Raw genomic sequence first — 13,428 nt, forward strand, 5'->3', positions numbered from 1 at the left:
GATGAGTGCGCATTTCTGCCAGCAGCTGCCTGGCCAGAGCCAAGGCTGACTCAATCAGCATGCGTCTGGCAAACAAAGCCAAGTTTACCCTGTAATCCTCCTCAGCTCCCTCCAGACTTAGGCCAACTTTTCTTCACTGAGTCACCATTTTTTTTATGGTTTTCAGATCTTAAGAACTCATTTTATTCCATCACAAATCAGTATAATAATTTAAGCAACATAAAAGTGCTGAGAGATCAAAGTACCACTCAAAGCAAGTAAGAGACTTAATAAAGACCAAATTGTTAATATTAAGTGGAACTTTTTTGATAATTTCCCAATATAAACCAATAGAAATATGAGTAAAGGCAAATATTGTAATATTAGAATCCCACTGCATAGTATTTTTTGACCATTACATTAGAACAATGTTGCATTTTATAGGAAACTCTATTTTGTTCCATATTTCAGAACATTGAAACTATAGCTTGAACTATCTTCTCCTCATATTTCATCCTTTTCACAGGGCCCTGAGTCGAAGATCCCTCCAAATGCAGCTACATTCAGACAACTAACTGGATGGAATGGAACCTACCTGAATAATGCAGTAAATATTCTGATGTCCAGAGAAGGCAACAGGGAGACAAGAAAGTTTATCAAACCCTTCACAAAGTTGTTTTATCAAGACCAACACTTGTGTTGCTGTCTTACTTGGCAACATTACACACCATTTTGCTACTTCATCAAATGGACATATTAACACATGATTGTTAATATCTGTAGAAATATACATTTGGCTTCAAAAATTCAATAAGGAAAGCTTTCTGAGGCTCACATATTTAAGAAATTAGCTATATTTAAGAAAAAATACAAGACCCCAATGGATATAATTGATCTTCTCTACCTTTGCCATACTTTTAAAATTCTAAATAAATTATGCAGAAGTAAATACTTTGCATCTTTACTTGTAATACATCTCCAAATAGCGTCATGTGTTTAAAATCAAATTTATGTCAAAAGCTATGAGTTCGTAATAGCACTCATAAACCTAAAGTCAAAACTTAGTAATCACTGCAAGCCTAAGTTTGCTATTCAAAAGATTGCCAATGGGGGCTGGCTCTGTGGTGCAGTGGGTTAACACCTTGGTCTGGAGTGCCAGCATCCCATATGGGTGCAGGTTCAAGTCTTGGCTGCTCTACATCCAATCCAGCTCTCTGCTATGGCCTGGGAAAGCAGTAGAAGATGGCTCAGGTCCTTGGGCCCCTGCATCCATGTATGAGACCCAGAAGAAGCTTCTGACTCCTGGCTTCGGAGCTCTGACCGTTGTAGCCAATTGGGGAGTGAACCATAGGATGGGAGACCTCTCTTTCTCTCTCTCTCTCTCTCTCTCTCTCTCTCTGCCTCTCCTTTCTCTGTGTAACTCTGACTTTCAAATAAATAAAAATGAAAATCTTTAAAAAAAATTGCCAATGAAAGATATAATTAATAATTTGTTTTGCCTTTTCAAAATGAATGATGGAAAAATTTGCTGTAATTAATTAGGAAATGTTCATTACAGAATTCAGCTCATGGATGTGAAATAAATGATAGAGTTGGAAAATCATCACATATTGTAATTGCTTAAAAAATATCTTGATTCAGAAAAAATCCTGAGTTGATGAAAGTATTAGATGAAGATTGATAGAGAAACATTACAAAGGCAACATCAAGGTATCGTCAACTGAAGTGGTCAATCTTAGCACCATCTAGTGAAAAAGTAAGTCACAGTGTCACTAAAATATTCTCACCCAAAATACATGAATTTTAATTTATTGGAAACTCTAGAGCCAATTTTTATTGTAAATATAGAGGATAGAGAAACATATTGTTGGATAGTATAAGGAAGCAAAAAAATCTAGAATGTGAGTTCCTTTATATGACAATTAAGTCAGTTTTCTTCATTAAATTAAAGGCATAAAAAAATTCAGTGTCCCTACTTGTAATTAAAACAGACTCAAGGGACACATTAAGTAATATTTAGTTGGAATCTCATTTTCAACAAATCAACTTCAAAAAGACATTTTGAAAAAAAAAAAAAAAAAAACAGAAAATTTTAACACAGATTAGTCATTAAAGAGTATCAAGAAATTACTGAAAATTTTTGTTGGTTGTGATAACAGCACTGCAATTCCATGAGAAAATGTTCCCATATGAAGACAATTCCAAAAAACAAGCTCTTCATTTCACCAATCTTTTGTATTTTTTTGTTTCAAATTTGTTTATTTCTTCTCTAATTTTAATTATTTCTTTCTAATAATTTGGAGTTTGGTTTATTGTAGTTTTTCTAGGTCCTTGAGATGCATCAGTAGCTCATTTATTTGGTACCTTTCCAGTTTCTTCATGAGGGCACTGATTGCTATAAACTTCCTCTTAACACTGCTTTTGCTGCATCCCGTAAGTTTTGATGTGTTGTATTTTAATCTTCATTTGTTTCCAGAAATTTTTTAATTTTTCTTTTGATTTCTTCTATGATCCAGTGTTCATTCAGGAACATGTTGCTCAGTCTCCATGTGTTTGTATATGATCTAAAGATTCTTGAGTTGTTAATTTCCAGCTTTATTCCATTGTGGTCAGAGAAGATCATGCTATGATTTCAATTTTTTTGAATTTGCTGAGACTTTCTTTACAGCCTAGCATATGGTCTATCCAAGAGAAAGTCCCATGTACAGGTGTGAAGAATGTGTATACTGCAACTGTGAGTGAAAAGTTCTGTAGATTTCAGTTAGGTCCATTTGGTCCATAATATTGATTAGCTCCATGTTCCTTTGTTGATTTTCTATCTAGTTGATTTGTCTATTGATGAAAGTGGGGTGTTGAAGTCCCCCATTACTATTGTATTGGAGTATATGTCTCCCTTCAGATCCATTGACATTTATTTTAAACAGCCAAGCACCCTGTAATTGGGTGCATATGCATTTATTATAGTCACATCTTCCTGTTGAATTGATCACTTAATCATTACATAGTGCTCTTCTTCATCTCTTTTAACAATTTTTGGTACTTCTCCCCTGGACTCTTTGCTGGTCTGTCAGTGGGAGCTCTTGTCACTGTCCCCTCACTTCCTGCAGTGCTGCACGTCCCTTTGAGGCCCTGTTATGCGTGAGTGCATCCCCATCCAGGTCTGCCAGGCTGACGTCCAGATTAGCAATGCCTGCTAGGAGCTCAATTGCCTGGAATAGGATATCCAGCCCAATGGTCAGATGCCAAGTGACAAGACCACTGGGGAAGGAGATGACTCCTTCAACACCTTCTTCAGTGAGACAGGCGCTGGCAAGCACATTCCCGGGATGGTGTTTATAGACCTAGAGCCCAGGTCATTGATGAAGTTTGCACTGGCAACTACTGCCAGCTCTTCCACCCCGAGCAGCTCATCACAGGCAAGGAAGATGCTGCCAATAACTATGCCCACAGGCACTACACCATTGGCAAGGAGATCATTGACCTCATCCTGGACTTATTTTGCAAGCTGGCTGACCAGTGCATGGGCCTGCAGGGCTTCTTGGTTTTCCACAGCTTTGGTGAGGGAACTGGTTCTGGGTTCGCCTCCCTGCTGTTTGAATACATCTCTGTCGATTACGGCAAGAAATCCAAGCTGGAGTTCTCCATCTACCCAGCCCCCCAGGTTTCTACAGCTGTGGTGGAGCCCTACAACACTATCTTCACCACACACACCACCCTGGAGAACTCTGATTGTGCCTTCATGGTAGATAATGAGGCCATCTATGATATCTGTCATAGAAACATCGATATCAAACGCCCCACCTACACTAACCTGAACTGCCTTATTAGCCAGATTGTGTCCTCCATCATGGCTTCCCTCTGGTTTGATAGAGCCCTGAATGTTGATCTGATAGAATTCCAGGCCAACCTTGTGCCCTACTCCCACATCCACTTCCCTCTGGCCACATACGCCCCCATCATTTATGCTGAGAAAGCCTACCAGGAACAGCTTTCTGCAGCAGAGATCAACCAGATGGTGAAATGTGCCCCTCATCATGGTAAATACATGGCTTGCTGACTGCTGACAGTGGTGACGTGGTTCCCAAAGATGTCAATGCTGACATTGCCACCATCAAGACCAAGCGTAGCATCCAGTTTGTGGATTGGTGCCCAACTGGCTTCAAGGTTGGCATTAATTACCAGCCTCCCAAAGTGGTGCCTGGTTGAGACCTGGCCAAGGTGCAATGAGCTGTGTGCATGCTGAGCAACACCACAGCCGTGGCCAAGGCCTGTGCTCACCTGGACTACAAATTTGACTTGATGTATGCCAAGTGTGCCTTTGTTCACTGGTACATGGGAGAGGGGATGGAGGAGGGAGATTTTTTTGAAGCTCGGGAGGACATGGCTGTCCTAGAGAAGGATTACAAGGAGGTTGGAGCAGACAGTGCTGAAGGAGAGGATGAGGGTGAGGAATATTAACCTGTCTGCACACGCTGCTGTTGTCTGTCTCTGTCTTGTGAAGCTGTCAATAAAAGTGATGTTTACATGTTAAATGTAAAAAAAATTTTGATATTAAAGTCTATTTTGTCTGATACTAGGATGGCAACACCTGCCCTTTTTTTTTTTTTTTTTTTGGCTTCCTGTTAACATGAAATATCTTTTTCCATCATTTCACCTACAGTCTGCATATATCTTTGTTGGTGAGGTGTGTTTCTTATAGGCAGCAAACAGATGGGTCTTGTTTTTTAATCCATTCAGCCAGTTTGTATCTTTTAACTGGAGAGTTGAGGCCATTTACATTCAAGATGACTATTGATAAGTAACAACTTGGCCATGCCATTTTTCCATAAGTATTCCAATTTTTATTTGGATTTCTTTTGCACTTTTACTGGGGGATCTTCTGCTGTCACATTCTTGCATAATTATGGCTATCTTTCTGTGTTTCTGTGTGTAGCAACTCCTTAAGCATCTTTTGTAAGGCTGGACAAGTGGCAACAAATTCTTTCAATTTCTGTTTGTTATGGAAGGTCTTTATTTCACCTTCATTCATAAAGGAGAGCTTTGCATGGTACAGTATTCTGGGTTGACAGTTATTTTTTTCTCTTATGGCTTGGAATATATCTCACCATTTTCTCCTAACCTGTAGGGTTTCCGATGAGAAGTCAGCCGTGAGTCTAATTGGTGATCCTCTGAAAGTAATCTGGTGTTTCTCTCATGTACATTTTAGAATCTTTTCTTTATGTTTTACTGTGGACAGCTTGACTACAATGTATCATGGTGAATATCTTTTCTGGTCATATCTGTTAGGAGTTCTATGTGCTTTCTCTATTTGGGCTTCCCTTTTTTCTCCAAACTGGGAAAGTTTTCTGTAATTATTTCACTATATAGGCCTTCTAGTCCAGTCTCTCTTTCCACATCTTCAGGAAATCCTAACATCTGTATGTTGTATTTGTTTGATAGTATCCCATAAATCTCTGACACTGTTTTTTTAAGTTTTCTATTTTCTTCTCTCTTTTTTGGGGGGGTGGTTTGACTGTAAGATTTCCAAAGATTTGTCTCCTAGTTCAGATATTCTTTCTTCTGCTTCACCAAGTCTGCTGTTAAGGCTTTCCATTGCATTCTTTATTTGATCTATTTAATTCTTCATTTCTAATATTTCATTTTGATTTCTCCTTAAAATCTCATGGGAAAATTTTTCATTCATGTCATTATGATTTCTTTAATTTGTGGATTTGCTTCTGATTATTTCTAAGTAATATTATGATTAATTTTTTAAATTCCATTTCAGATATTTTCTCAATCCACTCATCTTCACATTCTAGTACTGAAACATTGTTCCATTCCTTTGGAGGAGTCACGGTGTCTTCCTTAATTTTGTTTCTTGAATTTCTGTATTTGTTTTTATGCATTTGCAGAATTTATTTCTTTTTTTTTTCCTCTAATGGATTTTATCTTTGGCTATACCTCTCTGGCTTAATGTAATGTCTGCACTTTCAGTAAATACCACCACACAGGTCCATGGCATTCCTCTTCCACTTGTGAGACTTTCAGTGCGGTTTTCTCTCCAATTCTCCTCTGAGAGTGCACTTCCTAAACTTTTTTTTTTCTACTGTTCTTCCCTAACCTAGCACAGTATGTTGTTCCCTAATCCGCCATCTTGGAATCAGCCTGAATCACCATTTTTAAAAAGTTGCTTTTGTGGATTGGAACTTGCCATGTTATTAAAAGTGCATGCCAAGGCATGTCTGAACTCTTTTGGAACAATGAAGTGTCACACTTTGTAACCATTATCTCTGAGAGGGAAAAAAATTGCTTTTCTATAAATGGTGTCCTGCGTATGCATCACAATGCTGCTGACTGTTTTCAACGTTGTTTTAGGATCATCAAATCATATGACAGAGGGCTTTAGGCTTCATACAGGAGCCCCCAAAATATGTCAAGATTCTGAAGAAATTAACAAGTAAATAACAAATACATGTTTATGCAATGCCTTCTAGTTTAAGCAATCTGGTTGGCATTTTCTCAAGGGAGTTATTTAAATTTTAAATGGAACAACATCTCATTTAGATTTCTACAAATATGCTCAGGCACAGAAGTAATTTATATGTACATGAAACTCTTCACTTAAGCACCTGAGTACTTGACAATAATTAGAATACAAAGTAGACATATTAACTTTTCCTTTTAAACTTCCACCTTTTACTTCTTCATGGAGCACGAGAGGAAATTTCTAGAAGAGATTGTCCAGTATGTAGAGATACTTCTTCCCACAACCACATGATGTCTGATGGCAATTCCTTCTCGAAGCTCTTTCTCTTGTGTCTATCGAAAGCTATGCTCTGATCTTCATGTACACACTCATTCTCTATTTTCAGAATGTATTTCTTTTTAAAAAAATTTCAATCCTTCGTATTCCAACAGCCAGAAACTGAACATTTATCTTACTCTAACGCTAGCAGTATAACTAGCAAAAACAGATGAGAGGAGTTCTCAATATGATTTAAAAGTTTGGCATATGAGAAATGTCCACAAAAGAGTTTCAGCAGTAACCTGGGTATGGGCAGTTCCCATACTTATATTCTCATCTCCAGACCTCTATCACCATGTTCATCACCATTGGTCATTTTGGGGGACATAATTTAAATCAGTGGTTCTCTAAATATGGTACCTTGAAATGCAAACAGGAGGTCCACCCAGATTTATTGAATCAGAAACTCTGGGGGTGAAGCTTTAACAAGCTCTATAGGTGGTTCTTATGCCCTGCTTAAAGTATGCACTGGCCCTGCAACGTATGATGTTGAATACAACAGTTTGCATCTCATTTCATGTTTTTCATGACTTCACCAGTCATATCAATAGCATTACAATCATCTTAATTTGCTGACATCAATAGTTGAGGTGATTTTTGCTCTCATTTATTTTGTTTTCTTTGCCAGACCCTTATTATGAAGGCTGCCTATTTTGTGATCAAAGTGTCTTTTTTAAATGTGATTGTTCTCACTTATTCTGGGTCACAAAAATCAAATCCCAAGCATCTTCAGTAAATCAATGGGTTATCTCCTGTGTAGTCTTTTATTCTGTTTAACAGTTAAAATAAAATATAAACACTATATAAAAGTAAAATTGTGCCTAATATGCTGTTTGACATTTTGAACCTGCTCCAGAACAGTGATAATTTATTTTGAACCAAAATACAATGTGATTGTCTGTCCTTTGAAGCCTCAGATACCTCTACGTTTTCATCAGTCTCATTCCCATTCTCTAGAAAAGCAGAGGGTTCCTTGGCTTGCTCTCACTTCCCCCGTAAGTTGTGATTTTCTTCTCTGAAATGCTCACTCTCTCCTTTCTACCACTCTATATGTTCCCTTACAATTGAAAATACCATTTACTTTTGAACTGGGGCTCCAACTTTACAATTCAATATTTATTTTTATTCTATGACACTGTATTCAATTTACTCTAATTTAGACATTTCTTTTCCAACCTTGTTTTAAATAAATGCTACATATGTACTTTCTCGGACTTTTCTATATCCTCTTAATATTCCTCTGCTCCATAAAGCCTAGTCTAAGACCCAGCATATGGTCAACTGACTTAAAAGTAGGTCAGATGAGATACAGAAACACCCTGTCTATAGTTGCAGTTGTTAGTAGCTCTGGTTTAGTTTTATGGGAGGGAATATAAAACCTATCTAATCAGGGCTTAGGTGATTGTAACTAGTCATGCACACCAATTGTTTTTTTGATGCTGTTCCTTTCACATCTAGGGCACCACTCCTTATTCTGACTTTATTTTTCAAGATAAAATTTTTTATTCAACAAATCTGAAACAGTGCAATCAGTATGGGCCTGTGTGTGTGTGTGTGTGTGTGTGTGTGTGTGTGTATCTTCTCTTATGTGGGCCTAAACCTAAAGGAAATTGTGCTAAGACTATAAATAGAAAAAGCATTACCCCAACTTTGAGCATTATTTCCATGGCTCCCTGATGACTTAGTGATATCCTGTGGAGTACTTTATTTTGATTTCAAAAAGGCAGCAAATAACAGATGTGATGGAAAGGTGCTGAAAGGGAGAAATGGGTTAGAGTGAAACAGTCAAACTACACCCTACCAGGCTTCCAGAGCAAAGTGAGCCGTACTAGAAGAGCAGAATGCATTACTGGGACGCTGTTTCACTTCATGCTGGCACTGAAGACAAAGGGCTTTTACTTTTTTATTTCTCATGGATAATTTGACTTCATTAAAGGGGCACCTTTATCCTCACCGTATTGTTTAAAATTGTACTGGGAGCATTAAAAGAACTCTTACAGTAAATTAAATGTGGTGGTATTTATCTGAACAAAAAAAAGATTTGTGAATTGGGCAGCCCTGAAAATTAGGAGAGGGTCCCCTGTTGTTGTGTAATGGTTAAGCTGCAACTTGGAATGCCCACATCCTATGTTGTAGTACAGGGATTTGATCCCTGGCTCCTTCCTAGTGCACCCTGGGAGGCAGCAGGTAATGACTCAAATATTTGGGTTCCTGCTACTAATGTGAGAGACTCAGATGGAGTTCTGGGCTCCTGGCTTTGACCTGGCCTAGGCCCATCTGTTACTAGCATTGGGGGACTGAACAAGTAGATAGCAGATGGATCTCTCTCTCTCTCTGTCCCTCTCCATCTCCCTCTCTCTCTCTCTCTCTCTCTTCCCCCCCCCCCTCTCCTTTTCCTGTTGCAAATAAATTTAAAATTTTAAAAGAAGAACCAGGAGAGATTGAGATAACTGTACCCAGCAACAAGGCAGGCAGCATTTACATACAAAGAAAGGAAGGGATGGACAGAAACAGTTTGATTATTTGCAGCTTGGCTTTGCTTTATTTGGGCATAGTGTGATGAGTCATTTGCCTTATGGGCAAGATCTAATCAGTTGGCATCCTGTGATTGGCTGAAGCTCAAGGACCGTGATTGGGTGAGACTCAGCTATGTGGTACAAGAACATATTTTAAAATTAGATTGCAGTTTGCTTATATATGAAGTTAAGTTTCATTTCAACACATTTAAATTAATTTAACAGGAGTTCTCTCATCGACCCACCTGCAAATTCTTAAAATTAAATCTGTACTTGTCCACAATTATCTGTGAAGGTGAAAAATCTAAAAAAGTTGTGAAAATGATTTTTTATGACCATAGTTGGCAGAGCATTATCTGAACTGAAAAAATTTGGTGGCAAAACCAAATTAACATTAAATTGTTTACAGGTTTTATTTATCCCACCTGCAGTGTGTATTCATATCTTCTGCTGCTCAAATAACATGCTTGAGTACAGAGGAGTGTTTTAGACCCCATGGGCATGTGATGTAACACATGGACCCTATTGTCAATCCAGAATTCATAATTTTCTAAAACTGTAAACAGGTCTACCCCAACTATTTAGGATTAATGGTTGTGTATTTTTACTGATTTTCTTTCTTTTATCAGAAAGCAATTCAAAATTAGATAGAAAATATCTCTTCAATACCTTTAAGTTCCTGCATGTCTCTACCAAGAGAGAAATAGCAAAGTTAGGTTTTAACAGAGAAGAATCCTGGATACAAATGATATAGAGGGACTGAAAATATTTTAAAACATGATAAAATGTCATAGTGGAACAATTCAGAACCCAAGAATGCAAAGAGTTTTGTGTATTTTATTTCTTAACTATCATGTGAATATTTTGAATGAAAAAGATATATATGTATGTGCTGTGAATGAAGAATTGCAAAAGTTTAACAGTAAAGACAGCTTTATTCAGGTGAAGAATAGATTTGCAAATCAGGAGCCACAGCTTCAGTTTAGAAACTAGCAGGACTGAGGCTTTTGTAACCAGAAAAGGGGAAGGGGAACACACAGCTCAGCACTCTGAAGGTAAGCAAGTTAGCAAGACGCTGGTGGTTGGAAACAGATGCAAATGAGAGTGGTGTTAATATAGACATGATACATATATAATATAGGTAACATATTATGTATAATATGTCAGTACATACACCTATGTACCCATAAATATACGCACACGTTACATTGGTTGTTAGCAAACTTGGAAAACAGAATTGGAGCTGCCAAATGTGTGTGTGTGTGTGTGTAGTGCTCTGCTCTCTGCAGATCACTGTAGCAGCTAACATGTTTTGTTGTAAGAACATACAATGGCCACCCATATACTCCATTGACCACCTAATTTTTCCAGTGTAATCACATAAGAAATTAGTACTTTTCTACATTTTATTCAGCTGAATGATTGGAATAAAATTAGAGTTAGCTGCCAATGTAAAGTTTCACTTTCCTGGGATGGTAGGTTTGGAGTGTTTACTATTTAAATGATTAATTTAGATGGAACCTTGTCTATATGCAAAATTCTACATATGTGCTAGGAGTGGAGTAAGACAGATACAAGTCCTTTGCTCTGCACCGAGCTCTGACTCCCAGGAAGCACTACTTGCCCTCTTTGGGGAGAAAGGCTGGCCCACTGCCGTTACTAGCAGAGCTTGGCATGGGACTGGAATAACGAACGCTTACTGAGTCCACCTTCTGCTGAAATCTGAAGCCGACACTGCAAACTATTACAGCTACTGATAGGTGAAAGAGCTTTTCTCTATAAGAACTCAAAATATAAGCAGGAAGTAAGGCAAACACACACTGAAGGAATTGTCTAAGGCAAATCAGTCAAATCACATTGATAGTGTTATGAATATGCATCCTGAATGTTAAATTTAGTAACATATCAAGGTGAAAATGATCAGGCTCTCAGCTTATTAAAGACACTTCTTTCCCTTTTACTGCACTCTCGCTTTCATGCATGGCATATATTGCAGAATGCATTCATGATGGAAGTTCACAAGGGCATGTGATGGGAAAACAAATTTCAAAACACAGGTAACGTCCCATCTAAAGTTGGTGCCAGGCAGAAGGTGAGCGGATAAATTCCAGTAGAGGGAGGATTGTAGAGAGAAAGAGCTCCAATATGGCATCCAGGCCGTTCTTGAAAGCATTTCACTGGCTGTGTAAGGGCCATTATTTTAGAGCTTGGGAACCCTTCTGTTTCCTAAGTCAGACTTTGAATGTTTGCTTGCCCTGATGTGAAAGGGACGAAAGGTTTCTTTCTCCAGAAGTCTCCGGCCCTTGGGAATGAGGCAGAGCGGACAGGCTTCGCTTCAGCAGACTGCTGGCAGCATCTTCGGAGACAATCTCAAGACTCCTGACCGAAAATCTGGGCCCCCAGTTTAAGCATGAGACTGTAATTACTCCAAAAGCAGGGAGAATTCCAAGTCTCTGCCTATCTGCAGCACCGACTCAAAACAATCAACTCCTCTTTCAAATGTGACCAAACTACCAATGGCATGAGAACTTAGTTGTCTAATAAGGATGTTCATTTTGGCACTCAGCAGCTTACGCATGGCTCACAGATGGCTTCTGTCTCATTCTGTGTAATCCAATCATCCTGCACTGCTGCGTCTCACACTTAGTCTCCAGCAGTAATTGAAAAGCTCACAGTGACAATTGTCTCTTCTTCCAGATGTCGCCGATATAAGGATGTGGCTTTCAGCACCTCCTTGACGTCCGATGTGTACATGGCCCTGCGGGTCAGAGTTGCTCCAACCAAGGTAAAGAGAAAGTCTGCATTGTCTTTCAGTTGCTGCTTAGCACGAGTGTAAGTGAGCATGCTCTATGAATGGCCTCTGTAAGTAGGCAGCTTGTTTCACTTTTGGGTGGGGGACCATTCAGAAAACATTCTGTTGTATTGCTTGCATTATGCAGTACTGGAGGTGCCCATGCCCAAGAACGGCTTCTGTAACACTTGAGCAGTGCCTGGTTCAGAGGCCCCATTTTACTCAGAAGCAAGCTCTCTAGTATTAACACCTGCACTTTTGCTATCATTTTCTCAAATCATGACCGTTTGGCCTCACTTTTTTTTTTTTTTTGAAGGGGGTGGCTTTTATTTTTGTAACTTCTAAAAGGTGTGCAAGATTTTAAAGGCTAAGTCCTGAAACATTTTAAGCTGTAGGTTTGTTACTTTCTTTTTCCCCTGAGGCTGGGGTTAATAATTGTGTTTTAGTTTAGTGTAAAAATATCCCTTTAAAAAAAAATCAAAGAACCTGAAACAAGGAAATATATGCAAAGCCTCAAAGCAGCTGTGTAAATTCACGCAGACTTGGGGTCTGTGAAGACCTAGGCTGAAGCAAAAGACAATCTAGAAAATCAGATTTTTACTTAAAAGTTAGATTACAATTGCAAATTAGAGCTACATTCATTGTAGTGAAATATCAGCGTTTCAGGTTTCCTCAAGTGCTTTCTGCTCACTGCCATTATCACCACATATATCATCAGTAAGAAATGTTGAGCATGGGCAAAGCTAAGAAGAAATTTTCTAGATCAGAAAAAAACATTATTTCAGGGGAAATATCTTTTAAACTTATTTTTAAGAGGATATTAAACTGTTCATACTTTATATATCATTTTGGGGTTCAGCTAGCAATGATAACTTTTGGTACAGGGATAAAAATTAAAAGATAATGTCCTTTATCTTAAGTAGCTTACACAAAGAATGGGGACTCTATATTTAGTCTGAGGTTTTACACACACACACACACACACACACACACATTGAACTGGAAGGATCAAGATAACTGGGGCAATTCTCCACTATTTCAGAACCCCAGACCTTTATGTGTAGAAACACAAGTTTAGAACCTTAAACCAATAGAGGATATAGTCAAAACAGATGAGTTGTTGAAAATTTAAACTCTCACAATGCATCCCTGTAAGCCATGAGTTAGCCTTTCTTAAGTCTTTACTCACTGTCATTATTATCAACAACAAGAATTACTGGCATTCTCTTCAATTAATAGTAATAGCAAAATGACCTTCACCCAAAGAAAACTCGAAAACTCCACAAATATTTACTGAGCGCATGAAATGTGCCAGGCGTTGGGCTAATTAAATCCCCCCATCTCTACATTTTAAA

At 38.3% G+C, this 13,428-nt stretch overlaps 1 protein-coding gene and 1 pseudogene across 2 annotated transcripts in view; both read left to right on the forward strand.

The window, feature by feature from the left end:
- The first annotated feature begins 3,113 nt into the window (after positions 1-3,113).
- On the forward strand, positions 3,114-4,437 carry LOC100340924 (tubulin alpha-1C chain pseudogene; annotated as a pseudogene).
- Positions 4,438-11,923: 7,486 nt separating this feature from the next.
- Positions 11,924-13,428, forward strand: part of TMEM244 (transmembrane protein 244) — a 43,156-nt gene continuing 41,651 nt past the window's right edge. For both annotated transcript variants that reach the window (XM_070073611.1, XM_051854335.2), the window contains exon 1: positions 11,924-12,067. In XM_070073611.1, the coding sequence (XP_069929712.1) occupies positions 12,035-12,067 (33 nt within the window). In that variant the 5' untranslated portion in view covers positions 11,924-12,034. The remainder of the gene's footprint in view (positions 12,068-13,428) is intronic.

The sequence above is a fragment of the Oryctolagus cuniculus genome, chromosome 5, assembly GCF_964237555.1.
Source record: "Oryctolagus cuniculus chromosome 5, mOryCun1.1, whole genome shotgun sequence".
NCBI classification, from domain to species: Eukaryota; Metazoa; Chordata; class Mammalia; order Lagomorpha; family Leporidae; genus Oryctolagus; species Oryctolagus cuniculus.